Consider the following 26,067-nt stretch of genomic DNA (forward strand, 5'->3'; position numbering starts at 1 on the left):
CAAATAGACCATGAAGTGAAGATGAATGCACTTTTACAGCAACATTCCTCTGTACACTCAAAATAGACCCACCACCACAGTGCAATTGGGGAACAAGTAGGTCAATTCAAGGGCACGCTTTCACACATGCACTTAAAAATGTACTCTTTATGGGTACTGAGAGTGGGTACATGTTAACACTGTCACTCTCAGAGTTAAATGAACACTGATTTAACTGGAAATCAAGCAGTTTGTGAGGGAGAGGAGAATTTAATTTATTTCACTTTCCTCAGGCTCGCACCGACTTTCTTAGAGTGTACAGCAGTGCAGTAATCTTGTAGTCACAACCTTGCTTCTCTAACATCCTGGCCAGAGTCTTAAGGGCCATACACACCAAGAAGGATAACTGTAACTTAAAACATGTCATTTTAAAAAGCTCCATTCCCACCGGGCACAATAACTATAAAGATAACAATTGTTTTTATAGTCAGTGTGAACCCTGACATCCCCTTGACTTAAAGGAGCTATAGTCAACTTTTTCTTGAAAAACGGATGCTAAAATAAAAATAATGTTTCGAAAATATTTTATAAAAAAAATAAGCATCATATATGTGTTTCAATTAAAAAATGACCACAAAAAGCGGAAAAATAATGATAAAATAATCATTTTGGCCCTTTGTTTACATTTACGGGCCCTGTACTTTTGACATTAGTTATTCAACCAGTAATCGTTGAGTTTCTATATAAGCCTAGGCTATTTAAACACATCTATCTATTTCTTCCTGTTTTCAGTCAAATTTGCCATGTTTTTCCAGGCATGCTTTGAAATAAGCGGAACTAAATTTCAGTTAAATAGGCTACCTATTGCCACAACATGTCTTGGTTCTTGCCTGGTTGCATATAATTGCTATTATTTACAACCACCTAAAACCACTAAAATAATTATAAAAAGCACAAAACCTTTGTCAGGATATAAAAATAAAACTTCGTCTGGCAAGGCATGTAAAGCTATCTATCTAGATGCTAACTTGTTGATATGTTTACATGCATTCTAAATTCCTCTATTTCTTGACGTTAACCTTTGAGCACAGTCATTCTGTCAGAAAGGCCTACACATTTGTCTTAGCTTGTGGTCTCATTTTGACTTCTCACACATTCTCTGTGTTCATTACATAATATGGAATGAAATGTATCCTTTCATGTATTGATTTCATTTGTATACTCAAGAAGAGTTAGCCTACAGGTCAAATTTTATAGGCTACTTTCAGACTTAGATCTGGATTTCACTGTATAACTACTTATTGATATCCTATAACTGCATCCCAACTTGCATACCAAAGCTAGCTACTATAGAGTATTCTACAACAGATGGATGAATTAATTAATGTTAATTAAAGTTACTGTACTGTAGGCCTACTACTTAGCAAGACAGCTTCATATTTTTTGTATATTTGGATGAGACATTCAGGATTTTACCGTTGTTTCTTCTGAGGCTCTGTCCACATGCAGCCAAAAGCACCCAACTACATCATTCACCACAGTTGTGGTGTGGTGAATGATCACTTGACCATCACTTGAGTTTTTAGAACGATTTTTAAAACAATGCATTTATAGCCTATAGTGTGCTTGTGTCAGTGTGGACAGACGACTGGCTTATACTGGTTACAAAGTAAAAGTCCATGACAACCACCTGCTGGATAGTATTGGTAGCACGGCGCCCAACACAGTAAAGTAGCAACGAACAACGGTTCTGCAACATAATGTAGTTATTAAATAGCCAAACTTCTACTATCCACGATAGGCTACTTTAAACAGTGACGACCGGAGGTGAGGAGGTCTGCTGTCAGTCACGTCATAAGCAGCTGCAGAAGCTTAAGCCCAGCGTTGGCCAGCCGTGTTGAAACTGGAAGCCAGGCACAGGCGACAACAAAACATATTTGTCGCTGCCTGCATATCGCTGCCTGCATATGCAGGCACTCTGAGCAGGGGCGTCACAAGGGGGGGGAAAGTGGGAGTGAGTTACCAGCCAGGGCCCAAGGTGGAGGGGCCTTCATTATTTTATACTTTAGCTATTGAAAAATAGCAGATATATTTTGTATAGTCTATATTTTCTGCTATTTTTGAAAAGTCGTGAAAATGTGTGCAAATCTTTGAATATATATAGAGCTATATTTTTAAGCGAACATTTGTAACTCAAATGTTGCTTCTGGGGGGTCCCTGGAACTAAATATTTTAAGATGGGGGTCCGTGTCCAAATAGACTACATTATCATTTTGGGGCTCCTTCACATGAAAAAGTTTGAGCACCACTTTTTTCCCCCAAAAAAACCTTTGAAATATTTGAAATATTCAAAGACTTGCACACATGTTCACGATTTTAAAAAAAATAGCAAGTTCGCAGCGCGGCATTCGGTGCCGCGCGGTTAGCTTGTAGATCTGCTATGTTCCAATAGTTAAAGCACAAAATAAAGCGTTCCCTTTCCAGGTCCCCTATGAAGAACATTCATGGGGGGCCCGCAGTGAATCCTTGTACCCAGGGCCCAACATTTGGTGCGACACCCCTGTCTCTGAGGCACACAGAGCCTGCATCTCGATACAACGCTGTCATGCTAGTGTGCGCATGCGCATTGCGCATGGTACTGCAGCAACAGCAGCCAGCAACATGCACGACGACGTCACCCCATTCAAAGCAGGCAAGCCCAGACACACTCCAGCACTGTCCGTCCTTCAGCCTGTCAGCCGATTAACTTTATTCTAGCAGAGCAAACGTCCGGGCGTCCGAATAATGCACTGAACGTCAGCCGTTTGAGGCGTCAAGTGGGAAATATCATTGTACGTGCATTGTCGCATGTTGGTATCACATTCTCCCTTTAGATCATCATCTACCTGTCAACAGGACGGCTCGGGTCTCGACTGTCGTTTGTTTTTCCCATGATGAAGATGACACTCCAGGATGATCTGTCAAGCGCTGCTGCCACAGGGAACGTCAAGGCGGTGGAGGATCTCCTTCTGAGCGGCGCGGATGTCAACGGTGTGAACAGCTTTGGCCGAACTGCGCTTCAGGTCAGTACCGTCTCAACATGGAAATAAAACTATGATGCCATGTTTGATACGAAGTATCCTCATCATATAGCTGTCAGTGGTGGAATACTCACATATTCTACTTAATAGCCTACGTAAAACTTTTACGTGCTACTTTTACGGTAAAAGTAGCAATATACTGCAATATAGAAATATTATGTAATGTTACAGTATGGAATTCAAAATGTACTTGAGTAAAAGTATTAAAGTATTAAAGCATCAAATTGTACTTGAAGCACCAAAAGTACAAAATGTCACAACGCATCTCATTGACACGTTGTGAGCTTGTAGATCGGCTATTTTCAAACAGCCTCGGTATAACAATAGAGCTAAAGTGATTTATGTATGTTTTATAAAATTATAATTTATATCTCCAAAGTAGGCTAACTTGTACCAAAAGTGGAGTAAAAGTACAATAGGATCCGAGATGTAGCCTAGTGGATTGGAAGTAAAAGTAGCCTATACTGGAAATTTGAAATACTCAATTGAAGCAAAAAAAGACCTCAAAACGGTATACAGTAGCCTACTTGAGTAAATGTAGTTACTTTACACAACTGGTGTCACTCACAACATGGAAACTATAATGCCATGTTTGATACAAAGTATCTTCACAGTTGTAAACATGTAGACCTATCCATAATCTTCACATCAGCCATCCTCACTGAAACAAACACAAAAATAAACGCTGCCTGTGCGTATAGCCTGCATGTTGTAATCAATAAGATTCCGTTCAGATTATAAGATTAGTGGCTTAAACAAAGTTTTCCACTTGTGGTAAAGAAAGAGCTGACGGGCTATACGGGCAGACAGAGTGCTAAACAATCGGGCCAAAATGATGCTTATAATGTCACGTGCGCCATAGCTCTTAACAGTTTAATACAGTTAATTGCCATTATTGGATAAAAAGAAAACAACAAAAGAAAAACCTTCACACCCTCACGTTACCCTTTTGTGTTAATACAACTAAACTAAGAGCCTAAAACTATAGGCCTATGGGCAATTAGTGGGACATTTGAACTTTAAATGGTGACGCAAGTCACACCCCAAGGCCAAGGTCATTTTTTCGCTTTACTGTAATTAGCCTGTATGTAATATATATTCGATTGTGTTTTCTATTGCTTGTGGTAAGGGTATCGGCTATGTTTAATTAATGTTAAGTGTATAGACCTATGCTCCATGGATTTGTTTTAGCATGCTTATAGCCAGGGTAGCCTACATTCTTATTTTTGTGTTGCCTATATGTTACTCATGTTCATCTATTATATTTTGTCATTCAATGGAAAGCGCATTGAGCTTAAATAATGAAATACTCGAAATAAAATGTAGGCTACATTGCCATCTGGCTCTAATCCAGCATTTTAGCATCACCCGAGTTAGTCAAAATGAACCCATTTCAAGATATTCAACATTCAAGAGGGCTTTATTTCTCTATTTGGATGTATCTGCCGTGTAAAATAAACATAACGTATAGACTATACATCAAACTATTGTCTTCAACTCGAACAACAAGAACACACTGCATAGCCTAGCCTAGTACAGGCATTCTAATCTCGGTCAAATGCAAATTAACTTCATGGATATTTGCATTGCTTCTGTCTGGCACATATATTCACCGAATATGATTATTTTTTTACTACTTGAACCCCAGCATCCATAATATTCTCATTGACCAAAAAACGACCAATCTTTGTGAGCTTGTACAGTATATTGTACAGAAATTAGCCTATAGAGACAATTAAGGTCTGTTTCGCTATTCAGGTTATGGGTTATTTAACGAATTGACAAACATAAACCATACTATCTGCTCCTATAGGCAGTGGTGTATATTAGGCATACTGCATTTGTACTTTACTTGAGTATTTCCAATTAACCAACTTTTACTTATACTTTACTACATCTCAGAGGCAAATAATAAATAGGCTAGCTATACTTTTTACTCCATTGCGCAGACTTTTTAACAACATTGCGCTATTGATACTTTAAAACACTTGAGTATAGCCTACCTTTTCCACCACTGCTCCTACAGGTGATGATGATGGGCAGCACGGCGGTGGCTGAGCTGCTGCTGCAGCGCGGCGCGGACCCCAACGTGGCGGACCGCAGCACGGGGAGCACCCCGCTGCACGACGCCGCCAGGACGGGCTTCGCGGACACGGTGCAGGTGCTGCTGCAGCACCACGCAGACCCCACCGTGCGGGACCACCGCGACTGTCTGCCCCGGGACCTGGCCACGGAGTCAGGACACAAGGAGCTGGCCGCGTTTCTGGAGTGTTTGTAGAAGACAACGGAACGGCGAAAACATTTGGGACCGTTTTCTTTGTTCAAAAGAAAGAAATAACTTTGTGCTTCTGGGGGAAACTGGGCCTGTGTCTTCGTTCTGAGGCCTCCAGCCTAATTTAAGCATGGACTGCTGGGCCGAATAGGCTTTCTCTCATCTGGAAATGGTCCGCTATACGCCAAGCACTTTTTAAAAATGACGGTTGTTATTATTAGATAATATATTACCATTATATATTTACAAGTAGGCTACCTAATTAGCCTATTAATGGTGTGACCTACTAGCTACCGTTAATGCGGTGGGACTTCTGTTCCGCTAGCTATTTCTATGTGGCAGATTTCACTTTTCTTTTTCTTTTCTTTATTGGCCTGTAGTCTGCAGTTTTATAATTTATTCAAACAGCAAAACAATATTCTGTCCTGCAAGTATGAGTATGAAGATGCAATTTAGTTTAGTTTTTTTCGTTAAGTGATCTATCCAATTTCAGGTAACAGGATAAGTGGGCAGTCTGGGCACCAATAAGGAAGAATGGGCACCTCTGTGTTAAATTGGCAATTTATTTTCTTCCAAAATATTTAAAGTATTAGTAATTAAAGTAGCTATACATCATGCTCAAACATTCGACAATCAAGGTCTAATATTTCTACAATTGCTACACATTGCTATACACATCCAGTCATTTTGGATCATAAACGAGAAGTTGGTGGATACATTTAAGTCTTATGAAGTGATAATGAACATGTATATTTTACATTTTTTACATTTTGGACAAAATATAGGCAATTTTACACCAAGGTCCCAGATGCCCACCTATCCAGTATCCGACGGTCATCATGCTTCTGCTCATTGAATCACATTTCAAATAAAATATTCGAAGCTTAGGCTATTTATGCACTTTATGCAACACGAAATAAAAAACAAGTTGTCTATTTTAACATGAAATTCATTCCGTGGTGGTCATTTATTTGGAATGGGAATTAAATCGTACTTAATTGTTTCATAATGAGCTGTTGCTGGTCACAAGTGGCTACAAGAGATTTTGAGCAGGTGCTGTAATTAGACGTCACGTAACCCCTATAACCCACATTGCCATTATCGTATTTATTTAACATGCATATTTTGCCTCCGGGGTAAAGCACACACACCAACTTGTGTAAAGTAAAGCCTAACTTGTTTTGACAAAACTCACGTTATTAGAACAAGTCTATTGGGGACAACGAAAATAGTTGCATTGTCTTTAAAACACAAGATGAACCTCAGTGACCTACAGACAAGTCTCTAGTCTAAGATAGCGGCACTAAGGGCGTCTCCTTCGGCCTAATACATTTAAAACACTTCATCGATGTTAGATCCCAGCTCGGGCAGACATGTGGCCTATATTTCAGCAGCTGAATAGGCTAGCCAACTCTGTGGTGAAGGTAGGATATTATTATAAGTGGAACCGATAGCCGAAATATGTGACAATAATAGCATAATATAATAACACGAGTTCTATGCATCAGATATAGCCTAAGTAAGATAGCCTATATAGACGAGAAACGCCCCATGTTAGCATGGTCTTCCTTATCAACCAGTGGCAGACAATTGATAAACCCCACAAATAACTCTGGAACATTGGTGCTAAATGTTTGGACGCTGCTATTTCACTTCACATGACGCACACTCTGACTCCATTAATTAATGCGCCACTTAAACATGTTGTCCATATCGAGTAGGGAAGACTATTTGGGAACCGGTATCAGGTTGGTTCCTTAGCGGAACCTGATGCAAATTAATTTCGACCAAATCAGGTTGGTTCCGCAGCGGATGCAAATTCATTTCGAGTTTTTGACCAAACTTTATGAGTAGGCCTATAGACTATACGTCTACAGCGCAAGATGTGAAAATAACATTAATCTTGTTTTTTGTTTTGTTTGTTTAACCACTTGACTTTAATGGATTAACCCTAGTCCATGAGGGTAAATTATTTTACCCCAAACCAAATATTATATTGTGTATACATTTCTTTTTAGGAAAAATGAGACTTGTGGATAGCTATAATTACACAGACCATGACCTCCCATCTAGACCACAACAAACCCTTAAAAGTAAAACAATCATTTGATTGTAATGTTATAAATGTGTTGATGCTTAATGCAAATCAGTTGAATAAATAATAATGCAAAAATAAGTTTATATAGTGCCAGGGCAGTATCTTTTTATTACCCCTCCCAGCAGCTCCACTTAGTGGTGTATCTGGACAATTACTGCAAACACATTTACAGTAGGCCTCTAAGTTTAGGAAACTAGAGGATATGATCATTAGGATAATTCTATTTTTCAACTGCCAAATGCCAAAGGACGGTTAATATGATCAACAGGGTGCCAGTTCTGGCCCAAATGCAGTTAATTATCTTGAGTCCAGGACACAACTATACTTACTCTTTTCTCAGCTCCAGAAAATCCTGGTGTGACAGACCTGACCATGGAACCACCGAACACCAGGGACGTGCTGGCCATTGGGAAAAGCGGGACAACTCCCGAACGGCCGGTTCATTCCCGGCCGGTCCAGGCCGGCCATTAGGAAAAAATTAAACTGTTTGCACAAAAGTAAAAATTAAACTGTTTGCACAAAAGTAGTGAAAACAGCAGATCTACAAGCACACAACGGTGTGCTTGTAGATCGGCTGTTTTCACTAGTTTAAATCATTTTTAAAATGATAAATACAAAACAAACGGTTTTGGACATACAAGGTTTCCACCTGACAACGACGAAATATAACTCATGTAATTGGCCCACAGGCTTGTCACTTTGTCACAAATCTTTGAGTAGCAGCAGCGCTATAGAGAGAGATCTCTCTCTATAACGCGCAATGAGGGCCTCTCCAACTCTTTTTCCCGGGCTGAATCAGGGGCCCAGCATGTCCCTGCCGAACACCCATAGAACATCATGGGTAATTGGAATCTGGTTCAGGAGTCATGACACCTCCTCTCTTGTGCCTTTATCATTGGCTATACTAATGATGCACAAAGACCTTAAAAAGAAGTAACCATTTGCACTTGAAGAGACTCAGATTGCAAGAAGCTCAAGTCATTTTCAAAAAATTAAGGAAGTCCACAAAACAGCTGAACTTGAACTAAAGATCACATTTACTGAAAACACCACAAATTGTCAACCACAATTTGTTCTTCCTGGCTTTGTGGTTGCAACATTGTAGGTGTTTTGCAAAGACAGCAAGCTGATGGGAAGACTTTTCCTTTTGACATTTGAACTTATTTTGTCCTGCACCCGCACCACAATGGATGTGCTTAATAAGCCATTTATCAAATATAGCCATAAACCTTTCGTTTGACATCAGATATGTTTTGGCTATAACAAGCCAGAAAAGAACATGAAAAGGGTTAAATAAATTGCAGTTTTTATTTACTTTGACACAATTTGTGTGGATAAGCAAAAATAAATGGACAGCAAGGGGCTTTAATATGGTTATGTAATGTGGGGATATTTCATGTATGTGTTAAATTCTCAAATTAAAAGATGACAAGAAATATAGTGACACACTAGCAATAACCCTGACCAATAATCATGACTAATCAAACTGAGAAATACAAAGTTTAGTGCATGGCCTGACAAAAGTAAAATTGATATAGCATATAGTATATTGTAGCAGTATCTATATACAGGTAATTAATGTGTTAATATAAAATCTAAGACCTAGTCATGACATTTGACATCGAAAAACACAAAGATCACTGCTATTAGCCACTGTAGGCCAGTGTACCAAAAGGAGGTATTCAGCAACATCTCCTATAATATTATTATTAAATGACCATTTATAACCACCAATTTACAGAGTGGAAAACATTTTACAATTATAGTATTAAAGCCACCTATTCTCATTTTGCATTCGTGCAAGCACTTTGGTCTAACAATTCCGCCATACAGTAGCCTACATGTAGTGAAACATTGCACCACAATAGAGCCCAATAGTCTAATAGTCTGTTTTGATATAGTGTTTCAGCACTGTAGGCTATATCAAAACAAATGTCATGAAGCACATATTCAGAAGTTAAAATTGAGGAAAGGTTTAACACAATCATGATCAGCAGCAATAACGGGAATGCCCTCAATCTTGGTCAAGCTCTCATTACTGGTTTCAAAATGCATTATGTAAATCATGCAAATCGATCTAAGTTTAAGACATCACATGCCACTTAAGAGCACTGAAGCATTCGCTGTAGTATTGAGAGCAGTTAAATCATTTGTTCTTTAACCGTTATCAAGGTTTCGTCACGTCTCGTGCAATGAGGGATAAAAAATACAGATTTTTACACCACAAAAAAATATAAATTCAGGAAAAATAACTTCTATAGTATAATCTTGTATTGTATAATCTCAAGAAGACCTCAAAGACTTTAAGTTGATTTGTCAAAATGTTGGTCATCTTGGAAAAAATGCTGCCGACCCAAATATATCATGCCTTGCATGGTTGTTTCTGCAAGGTCACTGGTAAGGTCAAAAAAGTTGTCCCATGATGTCTTCGCAATTCGAAAATAATTTGTGTGTATTCCAAAGCAGGAGGAGGAAAAAGACACAGTAAAAGTTCCAGCTAAGTTCTTGGAGACAATAATAAACATGCATCACGTGTTAAATCAGGCACTTGATTGTGATAGACAACAAACCCCCATGTAGAGAGAGATGTAGAATCCATTGTTTCAGGTTGTTGATAGTGATGTTGACAGTGATGGTTCTGGGAGGTGAAACGTTCTCTACTGTTAATGTGTTTCTGCTTCACTCAGTGTTTTGGTAGCATTACTGAAGACTGAGCTTGTGACTGCAATACAAAACGCAAAAGGCAGATGCTTAGTATAGTTAACTTGTCAGTTATGATACTACATTAGGCAGCATGCATATGTAAATTGCCTTACGCTTGTGCTGTTGGACTCAAAAGCAGACAAAAAGGTTAAGTAAACAACTTTACTACAGAGGAAGGGATCTTAACCCCCATGTGCCTTCATTAACATGCTTGTTTGTATATGTTGGGAGCCCTTCACCCTCAAAGTATCCAAGAGATAAAGTAAGATTCTTCAATGTAACGAGGGCAAATATCTAAACAAATCTGGGTCTTTGATAGTGTTTATTTGTGTCCCTCTGGTTGTCTAAACTATATTTTAATCTGGGTCTTTGATAGTGTTTATTTGTGTCCCTCTGGTTGTCTAAACTATATTTTAAGACACATTTCAGTGTACCACTAAACAAGATAATGTAGATTTTTTTAATTAGATGCATTTGTATGTGACTTTGTTTTTTTTCCCCATAAAGTATTTTCATATTTTCAAATATGGCCCCCTTTGAAAAGGGTTTGGACACCCCTAGTTTACTAGATTTTGACGCAAATAGTAGTTCTTAAAATCAACCAACACACACAAATATTACACCAGGAATGCCAGCCTTGGTTACGTGACTTAACACTTCCTGCTCCAAGTACCAAACTTCAAAAACACACGGTTATTTATAGATCGATCTCATTCTGGAATTTGTTACCACCTCATATTAATCTCACACAAAATAAATTATCATTCAAGATGGCTTTAAAGACACACTTATCACAGCTGACCACATGACCCCGAAATATTGATCTTATGATGTATCTAATTATAATGTTATGTTGTATATGCACACGTTTCCAACGTCCCATCGTGCATTGTGCAGAAGGTGGGCGGCAGTTCCGGCATTGCAGCCGAGTGTGATCTACAAGCTCATAACGGTTGCATCTGTGACGCAGCGTGAGCTTGTATAGCAGCTGTTCTCCGGATGTGTCCCACACATAATTCTAAAGTAAATTCCAGCGGAAACAGGTGGATAACCTTTGTATAATGTTTTGTATATATAATATATATATATTTTTTTTTCCATGTTTTTATATTGTTATGTCTTTCATATGGACCCCAGCAGGGCAGGAATTTCATGGAGGCCATGGCCGTCGTTGCCCCTCAGTTTGGCCTTGTGCCCCTCAAAAAAATGTCATGCCCTGCCATGACAAAATTCCAGGCCTGGACCCCAGGGAGACTAGCTGTCGCGCAGGCGTCAGCAAATGGGGATGCATTCATAAACAATAAACAATAGGAATAGCGGTTTGCGAGATTTGCTCCGGATTCTCACTCACTCTCACACACACACACACACACACACACACACACACACACACACACACACACACACACACACACACACACACACACACACACACACACACACACACACACACACACACACACACACACACACACACACACACACACACACACACACAGCTTACTTTCAGGGCTTTTATGGTGTGAGACCAGTCCATCTGGCAGATCTGAGGGATAGCGGTGAGCAGGATGCTACTAGCTTTGTTAGCGTTCTCCTTCATGGTCTTCATCACATTGTCAACGCAGACCTACAAAGACGGATGGAAACGGATGGAAGACAGTGAGGAATTGAAAATGAAGACGAGTTACAGTGAATTTGAGAAATCAGTGGCTTTGCACTCATGATTTAACCACATCACTGGCTTGCCTCCAGCGGCAGATCATGTGACCGAACGTGAACGCGGAAGTGCACGGTCCATTCTGGGTCTGCCTTGTTGTTATTCTGGTTAGAATGCATTATAAATACAAACACACTTTTCTCCTCACTCGTAAGTCGGATTTTCAATCCGAAAAAAGATCTGAGCAGCTGGTGGCAAGCGTGTGCGTGGGCGACAGTAGGTATTTGCTAATTTTGTTAGCATGGTTGTATGAGTCAAACAATGGTGGAATTTAGCCTCACCCAGGGTACTGAAAAGAATGGACAGAACGGATAGATGTGTAGACAGCGTTTTCTTGTGGTCGTAAAAAAAACACTGAAATGGGCTGGCATTGAAAAAGTTAATGATGAATAAATCAATTGTGTTTCAGCTTGGATCAAAGGAACCAATGTAGTATACTTATTACTTTATCTTCTATTCATCGGCATCACTATGAAAACTAATCTATCTAGGTTTTAAAGAAAATATGGCACAATATTTATTTTACATTCTTTTCTAATATTATATTATCAATCAATACATCTTAGTGTTTTGGCAGTTATTTGGGGCCCAATTGCAATATCCCACAGGTCGAGAATCACCGCACTGGAGGATTAGATGATTCTAAAATAAATTAAATTCAAGTTTACCGCATCAGTGCACTAACGTCTAATAATGTCAATAAAGTCTATTGTTCTGTCCTCCATTGGAAGAAAATGTCAACAAGTCAAATTGTTTCAATGGGCTGGTTTCATAATGATGTTGTGGTTCTATCCCTCAGAGCATAGACGGAAGGAGAGTGTGAAGCCGATGACTCAAGTCTGACTCAATGTCCTCTGGCAGCGGTTCACACCGGAGGCTGGCAAGAGAGATGACAGAGAGGGTGTGTGTGTGTGTGTGTGTGTGTGTGTGTGTGTGTGTGTGTGTGTGTGTGTGAGAGAGAGAGAGAGAGAGAGAGAGACGGGAGGGGATAGGGGACAGAGAGAGGGAGGGCAGGACATATATGTACTAGTGGGCAGGGGCGTCACAAGGGGGGGTAAAGTGGGACTGGGTTACCAGGGCCCAAGGTGGAGGAGCCTTAACTGTTTTCTACTTTAGCTATTGAAAAATAGCAGATATACAAGCTCACAGCTCACAGCTTGTAGATCTGCTATTTTTGAAAAGTCGTGAAAATGTGCGCAAATCTTTGAATATATATTCATTTTTTAAGCGAACATTTGTAACTCAAATCTTGCTTCTGGGGGGTCCCTGGAAATACATATTTTGAGATGGGGGTCCGTGGCCAAATACATCATTTGGGGGGTCCTTCACATGAAAAGGTTTGAGTACCACTGACATAGAAAAATACATTTGAAAAAGAATTTTCAGGATTTTTCAAAAATAGCAGATCTACAAGCTCGCAGCGCACACTGTGAGCTTGTATATCTGCTATTTTTCAATAGTTAAAGCACAAAATAATGCGTAATAATGTGTTCCCAGTACCCCTATGAAGAACATTCATGGGGGGCCCGCAGTGAATCCTTGTACCCATGGCCCAGAATTTAGTGTGACACCCCTGCTAGTGGGGGAAAGTGGTGGACAGAGAAGAGGAGAAAACGGAGGGGGGGAGGGGGGGGGGGGTGAGAGAGGAGACGGAGGGCCGGAGATAGTAGGACCGGTTGGTTGGTGGTGGGCGGAAGGATGTGGACGAGCCTCCTGCTACAGGAGGTAGATGAGGTCAGCTGGGGGAACCAGGAAGTCAGGATTGGTGTTGCTGTACGTGGGCGGTGTGGGTTGGGCCGGACACTGAGAGTGCTCCCAGGCTGTCAGACTGACACAGACGAATCGTTTTTTATGTCTTAACCGTTTGGACCGCGTCTGCCTACAGTATACAGATAAGAGCTTGTGTAGAAGAGTTCACGGAGAGGGCTCATTTTGATAGTAAGGAGCAAGGGTGAGGTACCATTATTTAAATTAAGAGTTTTTGCTTTTTCTTTTTATCATACTGTATGTATCCCTGTTGTGTGGTAATACCAAATTGGTCATTGCTCTGATAAAGATTATTTGGACTTAGAGTATATGTCAGACTCATTAAAGTGTGTGTATACTATAGTAGTGTTACAGACAGTATAGTGTTCCTTGTGACTGATCAGCCCTAGGGCACATTCACCTTTCTGCTTCAGGACTTATAGCGTTTTGAATGACCATGTGTTTGCATGTGGCAAAAACTTAAATGTCCCACCTTCATTTGGATTTAATTTGCCTCTGATAGGCACACAGATGATATCAACCCCATAATGGATAAGGGCCAAGTTCTCTGGATAAAAAAAGGATCTCAATGTAAACAAGCCTTGTGCTTTCCTGAGTGTATCCTTATTTTCCTATGCAAACTTCTGATAAATTCTTCAATCAATCAAAATGTGTCTGTTCTCTTCTCTCTTGTATTTTAAATGGGCTGGTGGTGTTTTTCCAGAGCCTTTGTGTGTAAACTCTGATTACCAGTTTGATATTATTATGTATAGAATGCAGTTTAGGACAAACCTTCCGACAATTAATATGAGTAAGCCCCCTCCCCCAACCATGGACTAAGGAAAATGAAATAAATCGCAATAAAGAAAAGAAACAATTTTTCTATAGGAACTCATTACAAGTCACTTTCACACACAAGGACAAAACCACAACCAATAACCATACATGGTTACTTGCACAAATATACAGTACATAAGTGTACTTGACTGTATATATGGATTGCTACCTTACCAACTTTTAGCACATTCCCCATTGTTGCTAAGAGGTTTCAAAACATGGTTAGAGTGTGTCTTACCTGTATTTAGTAACCTTATGTTTAACCTTATTTTTGTCTCACCTTATTTTATTTTATTATTTCAATCCATCTCCATTATTATCTTGTGCATTTAATTGCTATTGTTAGCACACTCTTGCAGAACAGGCCACACCACCATTTCACTGCTTGCTCCTGTATGAGTGAGTAACACAATGATTCTTGACGATTCTCTCACTCACCGCTTCCTCGTGTTCCTTCCAGCAGTCATAGTCTGTTGCCATGGCGATGCTGGCGTAGCAGAGCCCCGCCTCCTTGGCCAGAACCACCTCTGGCACGGTGGTCATGTTGATGACATCAGCGCCCCACTGCCGGAACATCAGGCTCTCTGCGCGCGAGGAGAAGCGGGGGCCCTCGATGGTCAGCACGGTGCCCCGCGTGTGGCACTTCACTCCCAGGCCCCGGGCCACCTCCACTAAAACCTACACGCAGAATGAAGAGGAGGAGATTCACTTCAGCTGGGCTCAATTCAGCATTACTTATTTAACCCATCAATTCTAAAAAATGTCTTCTAAATCGTTTGTGAACCAGCCCCCAGAACCAGGGACCCCAGAAGCAAGTTAAAAATGTTTGCTTTAAAATATTTCTATATTCAAAGATTTCAACGATTCAAAAGCAGATCTACAAGCTCATAACGCGGCATAAAGTGACATGCTATGAGCTTGTACGTCTGCCATTTTTGAATGACCAAAGTATAAAATAATGGTTAAAGTGGTTAAAAGTGACACAGATGCTTTCCCGGTTTTAATGGGTTAAGTGATTCAACATTAGAAGCATAGTGATAAAATAGCTTGAGTAAAATAACTCAATACGATTACAAATTCAAGTGAGTGTGATATAGAGCAGTGTTAGGCGACAGGCGGCCCGTGGGCCAGAACTGGCCCACCAGCAATGACATCTGGCCACCAGTAATGACATCTGGCCCGGCAAATTTGAGTAATAGTTTACAATGTGTGATAGTCTTACATATAGGCTAGTAGTGATATATATAAAGAGGACCTCTGGGCTATAATGTCCACTCCAAACAGACGATCTACCCCTACCTGTAGAGTTCCTGTTCACATGTTCACAGTGAATGCAGCTGTTCTATCAAATGTTTCATATCTAAGAAGAGACCTTGAGCTCCCATTCATGAAAGAGCTTGTTTATCTCTGTTCGAAAGGGAGTCTGTCTGTCTTTAGACACTCTTTTTAATTAGCTAGATATCCCCTTTTTACCCTTTATTTATAGTGGCAAGTGGGGATGGACAGGAAATAGGGAGACAGATTATAACCACCCAAGGAGAGTTTGAAAACATGACCAATGATAACATATATATAAAAAAAATCCCATATCTGCTGGGTGAAGTACAACAATGTGCAAACACAGCACCAAGATTTGTGAGCTGCTGTGATAGGAAAAGGATATCAAATGGAACACAATTAAAGACTACTGATCATGGTGTATACATTCCTGCACTGTCTGCATCGAGTAATCTCGATACATGAAAACTGACATATTTTATTTTGATTGTATTATATTGATTGATTGTATTGTACTGTGTACACTTCTGCTTTGGCAATGTAAACATATGTTTTCTTGTGCCAATAAAGCCCTTTGAATTGAAATTGAATTGAATTGAGATGGGTAGAGAGTGAGACATGCAGTAACGGGACTCGAACCCGCAATGCACTGTCAGGCTACATTAGAGCCTAGGTGCCCGGAACGCCAAGCCACGGTCACACATGGTGTAACATTTGATTACACACACAGTTCTATCAGTATGCAGTTATACCACACACATCTTTATTACCTTTTATAGCAACACCATTTGCATAAAAAGGTCAGTCACTTAAATTAACCATTGATTATGTTCTGGTCAGTGTTGTATTGGTGATTTAATGTTTGGGGGGAAGCAATTTTAATGACGCCACGCTTAATGTGGTTTTACATCGATGCATGTCCGTGCGAGTGAGAGGCATGACACTGCTCAAAAAAAGATATGGGACAGCGTCTACACACGTGACCGGACCAATACAACACTGGTTCTGGCCTAGCTCTGGTCCATCGCGTCTCCTCCCGGAGACGCTCTGACAGACCCGTCGGGAAACGCCTGGACTCGAGATTGTCGGCCCCTCCGAGCGCTCAACATCAGTCAAAATAAACAAAACCGTTTCACTACTCACCAAACCAAAGGTAGTTTTGCGTTGTTGAAAGTCTATTCTCCGCGGTGGTAAACCCCTCAGCACCCCACCTACTCTGTAAAATACATTATTTTTGGCATGAAATAAAGTGCATCCAACTCGACGCCGCTTATTTCCGGCTTGTGAACCATTGTATCTGCGGTGGCCGCTAGGTGGCCTGAGGTGTGTGCGTTTTATTTCATGACAAAAATAATGTATTTTTACAGAGTAGGTGGGGTGCTGAGAGGTTTACCACCGTGGAGAATAGACTTTCAACAACGCAAAACTACCTTTGGTTTGGTGAGTAGTGAAATAGTTTAGTTTATTTTGACTGATGTTGAGCGCTCGGAGGGGCCGACAATCTTGAGTCCAGGCGTTTCCCGATGGGTCTGTCAGAGCGTCTCCGGGAGGAGACGCGATGGACCAGAGCTAGTTCTGGCCCACCATCTAATGACTGTCCTGAGGCCAAACATACTTGTTGACTAATATAGACACAGAAGGGTGAGGTTAATTTGCATAGTAAAAAACATGTAACCACATTTCCCAGCCATTTCAAAACAAATTGAGTAGTATTTTTGTTTTTGTTTTAAAGAGCCATGGTAGGTAACCACCGGTTTGGTTTGAGATTAAGGAAGGGGCTATGATGAGGTGGTCCACTCACATCTCTGGTCCTATTGCAGAAGGGCTCCGCCATGGGGATGTGACACACGCCTGGAGGACTTCTGTTTCGTCCATCATGCAGTGTTTGGGATCTCTTGGTCGTCCTGGTGGAACAGAGGGGAAATGTTGTGGCTAAGACACCCAGGAACACCAAGCAAAAGTTTTCAATTAATTGTTAGTATCTCTGGAGATTATTGCGAGTCAAATTATCAGTGGTATGATTGGATACAGAACATTTCAAATGCAAAAATCTATGAAAACCATTGCAATTATTTAACCTGCAATGCTTTAACCTTATTCAAAAATGTTTTGGAAACACATGGAAACCCGAGAAACTCAACAGTAGTATTTAAATAACCAAATACCTTCACTTAGTAGCAGAACAAGTCTGACAGTACACAAAGAGCAGATGATTTTCTTCACCATACATTGTTTTGTAAGAGGGTGTTCAGTCCTTACAGTATGTTTTCAGCATTGTCAGTTATGAGTGCAATGCAATCTTTTTGGGGGCAAAATAAAGTCTAGATTTAACTAAGCAGTAATGAGTCGACCATAACTAAAAATAACACATCACGTTAACCTAGGCTCAGACTGCAGGATTGGCATTTTTTAAAATATGTATTTGTATCTCATAATGTCAATGTGCCTTCATATAAGACCAGAACAGATTGTTTGATTTGTTTGTAGGACTTGTAGAGTGCATTGAGTATTATGAAACATTAGATCACCTTCTCTGAAACATGACATGGATCCCATTTCAAATCCATAAGACCATGATAGCTTTGCATGAAACATTGTATAATAATATTTATGTATAGAGCACCTTTCAGACATATGTAATTCAAAGTGCTTAAAGCACTGAAATTAAAAAGGGTTTGAGATCAGTTAAAGGCAGGGTCATAGAAATGTGTTTTAGCTTCTTCTTAAAGCCATAAACTGAGGTTGCCTTCCTGATATGCAGGGGTAGTACTGTATGTTCCAAATCCTCAGCACATAGCTACCAAACGCAGCATCACCATGTCTCTTGCCATTTGTCGGTGGCAACACCAGCAAGCCAGCATCAAGTGACCTGAGGGAGCGGCCTGGGACATAACTTCAACAGGCGATTGTCCCCTCGCCTCTATTGTCTGCAGAGTGCGTTTTCATCCGTCAGAGGTCTCCCCGCTAAGGCATCCTGGAGTCTGTGGTTATTCTCCATCTCCATGGAGACGGAGACTCCAAGATTCCAAGGCTGCTGTGTCAGTGGAGTTGCACCAGGCTCTGTGCCAAGCACAGGGCAAAAACATACCTCGCCGCCTCTCCTACACTGCAGGGAAGCCATCACGAGAGTGCATGCATGTGACCAACTAGGGGCTGACTACAATAATTGTTTTCACTATTAGAGGCTGTGTTATCTTGTGTCCTTGGCAAGGAGTTAACATTGTCATTACATTCTGCTGCCAAAAATGGCTTCTACAAACGGTTATTATCAGATGTCTAAAACATTCCTGTCGTGCCAAGATAGAGAAACCTATAGTTAGCATTGTAACATTCAATACAAAATCAGCATATTTCAAGCAATGCACCTAGGCACAGCAAATGTTGTGTATGGTAGCCAGTTATGCAATGTGCACACACAACAACACACACAAATATAAAAACCATTTCAACAGAATAGCACCAACATAACTACTGTAAGCAGGTTCTATAATAAACAATCAAATTGTTTGCCAAGGAGGAGCAGCAGAAAGCAAACAAAGTGACAATGACATCATTGATGTGGCATTGAAAAAGTAATGCCTTCAGGAATATGTGATCACATGGCAATGAGACATGTCCCAACAAGTTCAAACAAGCCATGTCCTCATTTCCTGATCACAAGCTGGTTTGGACTTGTATTTGACGGATGCTGTGTAGTTATAGTTGTGTAAATGCTACGAAATACTATTATCCAAAAGGTTTCTCAACCAGCTGGCCGGGAAAGGAGGTTACACGTCTCCATTCCGACATGTCTCCTTTCCGACACTAACCCTATCTCTAACCCTAACCCTAAACTTGGAAGTGTTGCCACTCCGACAATAAGAAGTCAATGTCGGAGTGGCGACATGTCGGAATGGAGAGCAGTCACCGGGAAGGGAATACTGGGACGTGAAAAAAAGAATGTGGGTCCTGACTTCCATTGTCTGGGTCCCAGTGGGAGACCAGTTGAGAATCACCGACAAATAGTTTGCCTCAAATTCAATGCTATCGTTGACATTCAGGATTTTTGTCCATCAACAAAGAGATAGCCTGTGTCTTCTTATTACGGTGTGTGGGTTTGTTAAAAGTGTGTGTGATCAAGGTAGAAACAAAATGAGCGCAACTCCCAGATGCACTGCTCAACGCCAGCACTCACAAATAAGTTCTAAACTTTTTAATTAAATAAAGCAGACCACAATCGCATTTCAACATTATGCCTTCATCAGCATGATGACAATACAGAGCAGCTGTGTCATTTATAAATGGGGGGGACCTGAGTGAAACCAGTCAGTGAAAACAGTCAGTCTAGACACAAACTGGCTAACTCATAAAACTCACATAAATATATATATAAGTAACCCTGTACTACAAATGGACTATTGGTATCCATGTGTGTTGTTATGCTGATGAGAATATTAGCATGAATATTATTTTCTTCCACGTACAGTAGTTAGTTAAACAATAGTCTAAGAAATTACATTAGTTATAGTACAGAAAGTTGGAACTAGAGCAACAACGTGTTGTAAGCCTATTGGCAGTATCTGTCGTTCCAGAATTGGGGGTACATTTTACATAACAGAATTGCTATATGTTTCAATTCTAAAATGGGCCATGTACAAAGGGATGCACTAAGAATTCCGGATATACACTGTATCTGAACCAGGTATAGATAGACCACAGAAATTCAGTTGCCATAGGCAATACAAAAAGCTGTATTTACCTTGTTGACATTGGTGCAGCGAGTCAGCAACACATTACTTACAAAAATACATACCGACAGATAGGGCTGTCACGATATGACATTTTACATGATGATTGTCACTCAAATAATTGGCGATTAACGATTTAATTGTGTTTTTGTCGTTGATAATTACATTTCTGTTTGGCTTTTAGGCTTTGAAGTTGTACATGGTAGATATGACACATAACCTAAATATGCAAAGAAATTACTGACATATTTGACAACTTACTACTTAAAAAATAACTTTGATAGTGGAAATAGCCGATCTACAAGCTCACAACGCGTCGCGATGCGACGCGTTGTGAGCTTGTAGATCTGCTATTTCCAAAATTTTTGACCTTTTTTTTTAAAATATATGAACATTTTTCAACATGGAAACGATTATGACGATTATGACAAATAATCACGATTATGTCAAAAAAATCACGATTAGACGATTATGTAATAATTGTGACAGCCCTACCGACAGAATTAGGGTCATGCAGCTGTATCATGACTATTCACTACACAGGGATAAGTCACCCTATTTTAGCCAAAACAGCACATCTCATTGTACAATCTCAATTATTCAGTGGAATCTGTTCTATCAGCTAACTGAGAGTGGACAATTTGCACTTCAGTTTGTGTTACTTGAATGTCACATGTAGGCTTAATTTGTTCGAAGTAGACAGTGAGAGGTCAGTGAGAGAATATTCTGGCGCTGCGTTGACTTCTCCACGCAACTGCAACATAAACACATTCTCAATTTGCTGGCACTATGTTAAACACCAAGGAGCAATTTAGTGCTCACTGCTCACCTACGAAAACAATGCAATCAGCCACCAAGTGAATACACTGGTGTCGTGTGTGGCAATTACTAGGAATTCAGAAGATGATGTGTGTAGCTCACTCAGTAATTATAGTATTACACATGTTGCATCACAGACACAAGATTGGGAAAATGACAAATACATTTGTATTTGTAAAAATCTTTCATAAAATAAAATAATTAAACATACAGTACGGTTGTTATTGCTATGATAGTATTAGAGTTGTTGCCATTGTTGTCTCTTTGTCTCTCCTCTCTGTCTCTCTCCTCTCTCTTTCCCCCCCAAATGTACAGATGGCCACTGCACAGTGTCTGCGTCTGCCTGAAGTTTCTTCCAGTTAAGGGAGTTTTTCATTGCCACTGTCACAGAAATGCTTGCCCAGGGTGGGTCAATGTCAGGTCTCTTTACTCTATATGTTAGTGTTTTGAGACAACTGTTGTGATTTGGCAAAATAATACATTTATACATAATACAACTTTCCAAACTGCCACATTGAATTCATGCTGGGATGACATGATTCCAAAGTACAAAAATGTCAGGCTTGTTTGCTCCCATTCAACTCCAAATGGATATGTAAACAGCTCCCTGACTCATCACCCATCACAGTGAATAGATGTTCACAGTCCCCACATACAGTAGTAACTCTCGGCAGTCGTGTTATAACAACAACAAACGAAGGTACGATGGCACCATCTGATATTGTCTCAGTCTGGGTTGCTAAAAGCTATACGAACATAAAATGTGATCAAAGTTAAAGACAAAGGAACATTCAGAGGAAACTATTTGGGTGAATTATATTCCCTTGCAATATAACAGACTTGATGTAAAGATTATATTTGATAACTATCTTGATTTAGTTCATATTTTTTCTTAAACATATTGGAGTACTAACTAATACTGCGCTGCAAACACTGGGGACACAAATACTGCAGTTATGTGGAATCGCTCAAGATAGCAGCCAGCTGCAACTGAAACCTGAACGTAAACAGAAACATGCGTGAACTGAGGGCTGTGAATTCACACGAACCACAGAAAGTGATACAATGAGTGAAGAGTAAGGGGAGAACCTAAGGAATGACATATCTCAGTAGTGACATTTCAGTGCACAACCGTCTTTCTTGTTGTGTGCGCTACTAGAAGTGAGAACGTCACGGTGACAATACTTCTGTATGGCTACGGTGCCCAAGGCAAACTAAGAGGAAACCTAGTCCAAAGCTCGGAAACATATCAAATGGATGAAGCATTTTTTAACTTCCCTTCCCACTGCATGAGGGAGATGCATCACATGTCATCATATGCTCTTTGTACATACTGTTGATCATAATTTGTTACACAAATGTGGATAAATACTGAATTCCTGTTGATAGTGATACTGCATCAAAGTGCATGGCACACACTATCAGCTTTAGGTTTTAGGAGACTTGTTTTTTGTTGAGATTAAAATTTCCCCTCAAGGATCAATACACTTTTATCACCAGTGACAAATATTTGAAACTTTATACTGGACAGTCAACTGGTTGACAAATTGCTTACTGTGACTGTGAGTGACTTCACTAAGCTTTCTGGACTTTCTAGGTAGACTGTAACATTAACCTCGTCAGTGAGATGTGTGGGAAGCAGCCTAAATTATTTCAAACATTCATCGACTGCCCTGTGCCCTGTACAATCCTAGGTTGATGGTCATTGCATTTTTCTCAACAGTTGAGTGTAGTAGCAGAATATAAAAGTTATCATCCACACACTTTGACATTTCTCCTCCCACAAATCTTTCATCTTAAAAAACTAAAGAGAATTGTTTACATTTTGAGGACATTTCTCCTTCCAAAATATTACCAACCATCTTTTAAAAGCTATGAGAATTGTTTTATGTGTATGTGTTGCTTTTCCCCCACTAAAACAGTTTTGTTTACATCACGTTTCTGCTCACAGAGCAGCTCTTTAAAGAATACTTGTATACTTTACGGGAGTAGTCATATAATACTTAAGTTAACACTAGTATATCCGTTAAGCCAGTGGCCCTGCCTTGGGCAGTATGATGTGAACATCCCGTGAGTACAAGCTAATGGTAAGAGCTCTAACACATGAAAAGGTTATATAAGTTAAGCATAAACTGTGATTAGACATTCAACACAGGGACTTGTTTAAGTAGTGCATGTATTGAAAATGGTTGCATTCCTTTCCAGCTGAACAGAATGAAAATGCACCTCATGACCAGGGTGATGGGACATTATAGAGAACAATATGAGCAATGTAGCTAACATATTGTCATTGTACTGTCATTGTTATGCCCAACAGGAGAAAAAAAAGACAATGAACAAGCAATGGAAGTGCAGATGAGTTTGAGTAGTGAAGTCTGAAAGAGGTTTTGAGTACATCGAATGGATCTCACATCGCCGAGTATGTGTACCTTACAACAGGGGTTGTGAACCAGGGACCACCACCCTGACTAAGAATCAACTTGGAGACCACTGTTGTGTTAGGTAGGGACATGGGCTAAGATTAGTTACTAGTAATTACTACTAGTGGTCAGTGGTATCCACAAGGTTCCAACATCCCATCGTGCATTGCGCAGAAATTGGACGGAGCTTCCGGCGCCGCAGCCGAGTGTGATCTACAAGCTCACAACGGCTGCATCTGCGATGCGACGTGAGCTTGTATGTCTGCTGTTAACCGGAAGTGTGGTGCAGTGTGGTGCAAAACATTCTCCAGTAAATTCCCGCGGAAAGAGGTGGATAGATTGATAGGTCTGCAGGTGGTCCATAGGAAAAATGTAAATAAATGAAAATAATGATGACTCAACCAGGCAATCTGACTGGTACACTTCTCTTCTTGAGATTAAAACTCCCCTTTTCTGTGGAATTTCTTTACCTCCAACTTCCCCGTAAATTACAACATTGACACGTCATTACAGGTCACCAGGTCATTTAGTCAAGTGCACTGTTTCTCAACTAGTAGAAAGAAGTAAGAGAAGAGGCAACTTTCACTTTCCCACGTTTCTAAATTCATGATCGGGGGACAGGGACCACATGCAATTCTTTCACGGACCACCAGCGGCCCACAGACCACTAGTTGAAAACCACTGTGTGACAACAAACAAGTGACAGACTGAGATAGAGTGCAGAGAGGGCATGCAAATGTGTGTTCATACAACATTGGCTATCACTGGGAGTACCAGTTCTCCTTGATGTACAGTATATATACACTACCAAAGGCAGCACCAGTTCTCCTTGAATTGTCAGCAAGTAACAACAAAAGGTTTCAGAGACAAAACCTGCTGCCGTCCCACTCAAGAGCATTTTGGGAAACCCTTTCCAAAAACATAACCCCATTCATTCTGCAACTGCTGCTCATATCGGAAGATGACCTTATGTTAAAGAGGACTTAATTCTTTGCATTTTAACTGACACTCTTATCAATTTACGAGTGCAACAATGGAATAAGCGTAATCTCTTCACATAGTTACAACGAGCAACCAACGATAAAGAGTATAACGGGTGAATAAAGTATTGCAGTACGATCCATAGTCTCCCCCAAAGTGTCACAGTGAGCTACATTTGGTACATGACACACCACCTTACCTAGATTTATTTAGACACCAATTGGTCATCATAGGCCCTATGGAAAAGGAGATATATGCTACAGACAACATTTTGGACACAATGGAGGACCGATGGACTGCACACCAATAACCACCAACGTGCTACACAAGTTTCATTTCCTCAAGTTGCGTGCTGCCAACTTCGCATGAGATTGTGATGTGAGATGATTATGACAAACTAGATGAAAAAACAGTGCAGTGCAAAATGTCTAGCATAAAGTTTGTATGTCACACTTCTATGTCTGTGATGTTCAATCATGCGTTAACTGACCTGCTATTTTCAGTGAGCGAAACTGTCGCATATAAATCAGCCTTTAAGTATTCTGTGTTAACTATGACGAATAATGAAACAAAAAGTGGTTGATAAATACACAATACAGTCAGGTAGGAAGGAAAGAGCACATCCTTCTCCCCGTAGCATTTGTCCAGATTGATAGTTCAGCGTTTAGACATATCAAACTCCCTAACTGAAGCATTGGGTGGTTTAAAACAAAACATGTGTAGCCCTATGCACTCAAGAAGGACAATGCAAGATTTCAGCATTAAAGCAATCTCTCATCAATATTAATACACAGTAAACAACAAATTATAATAACTATGAACATACATGGCTAAGAATTGTAAAGTAAACACATGCTTTCTAAATAAAGTCAATTTTAAAAATATGTATATATTATGGTTTGAAACTTTAGGACTTTTAAGAATTGTAAACATGAATAGTCCCTAGATGAAGCCAGCAAGTCTTGCCCACCATTCAGAAATGTCGTTCACAAACTACGCACAAGTAACTTGCTATACATAGCTACAGATTGCACAGGTTGCCGTTAGATCCTGTCTTGTTTTTGGTAGAAGAGCCGAGCATCAAAATACAGGGAAGGGGATCCGATTCTGATGGGAGAATGGTTAAGTGTCTGGCAGTCCACCCACCTGTCAATGAACTGGTCTATAATGACGATGTCTCCAGGTTGAATCTCTTCTCTGAGGGAACCACAGGCTGTGGTGACCAGGAGATGGGTGCAGCCTTCCTCCCACAGCGCCCAGATGTTGGCCTGGTAGTTGACGTTTGACGGCATTATGGTGTGCTGTCTCCCGTGCCTGAAGCGAGGACAACACATGATGCACTGTAGACTCCGGAGAGTTGATTTAACCATGTGTGAGTGTTTGAAAATGACCTGAGATAGCTGCTGTGCA

At 40.3% G+C, this 26,067-nt stretch overlaps 2 protein-coding genes across 3 annotated transcripts in view; one reads left to right on the top strand and one right to left on the bottom strand.

The window, feature by feature from the left end:
• Positions 1 to 2,768: 2,768 nt before the first annotated feature.
• On the top strand, positions 2,769 to 5,865 carry cdkn2a/b (cyclin-dependent kinase inhibitor 2A/B (p15, inhibits CDK4)). Its single transcript, XM_080721894.1, has 2 exons — positions 2,769 to 3,041; positions 5,086 to 5,865. Exons 1-2 carry the CDS (start codon positions 2,910 to 2,912, stop codon positions 5,335 to 5,337), a joined length of 384 nt encoding a protein of 127 aa, XP_080578020.1. The 5' UTR covers positions 2,769 to 2,909; the 3' UTR covers positions 5,338 to 5,865.
• A 2,866-nt stretch (positions 5,866 to 8,731) lies between these two features.
• The window catches only part of LOC308281406 (S-methyl-5'-thioadenosine phosphorylase), a 29,144-nt gene continuing 11,808 nt past the window's right edge, over positions 8,732 to 26,067 (bottom strand). For both annotated transcript variants that reach the window (XM_080721578.1, XM_080721577.1), the window contains 5 exons: positions 25,804 to 25,971; positions 17,512 to 17,614; positions 14,871 to 15,110; positions 11,637 to 11,759; positions 8,732 to 10,151 (listed from right to left, as the gene is read on the bottom strand). In XM_080721578.1, coding sequence (XP_080577704.1) covers positions 10,113 to 10,151; positions 11,637 to 11,759; positions 14,871 to 15,110; positions 17,512 to 17,614; positions 25,804 to 25,971 — 673 coding nt within the window. In that variant the 3' untranslated portion in view covers positions 8,732 to 10,112. The remainder of the gene's footprint in view (positions 10,152 to 11,636; positions 11,760 to 14,870; positions 15,111 to 17,511; positions 17,615 to 25,803; positions 25,972 to 26,067) is intronic.

Source organism: Nannobrachium achirus (genome assembly GCF_963921795.1).
Source record: "Nannobrachium achirus genome assembly, chromosome: 3".
Lineage (NCBI taxonomy): Eukaryota > Metazoa > Chordata > Actinopteri > Myctophiformes > Myctophidae > Nannobrachium > Nannobrachium achirus.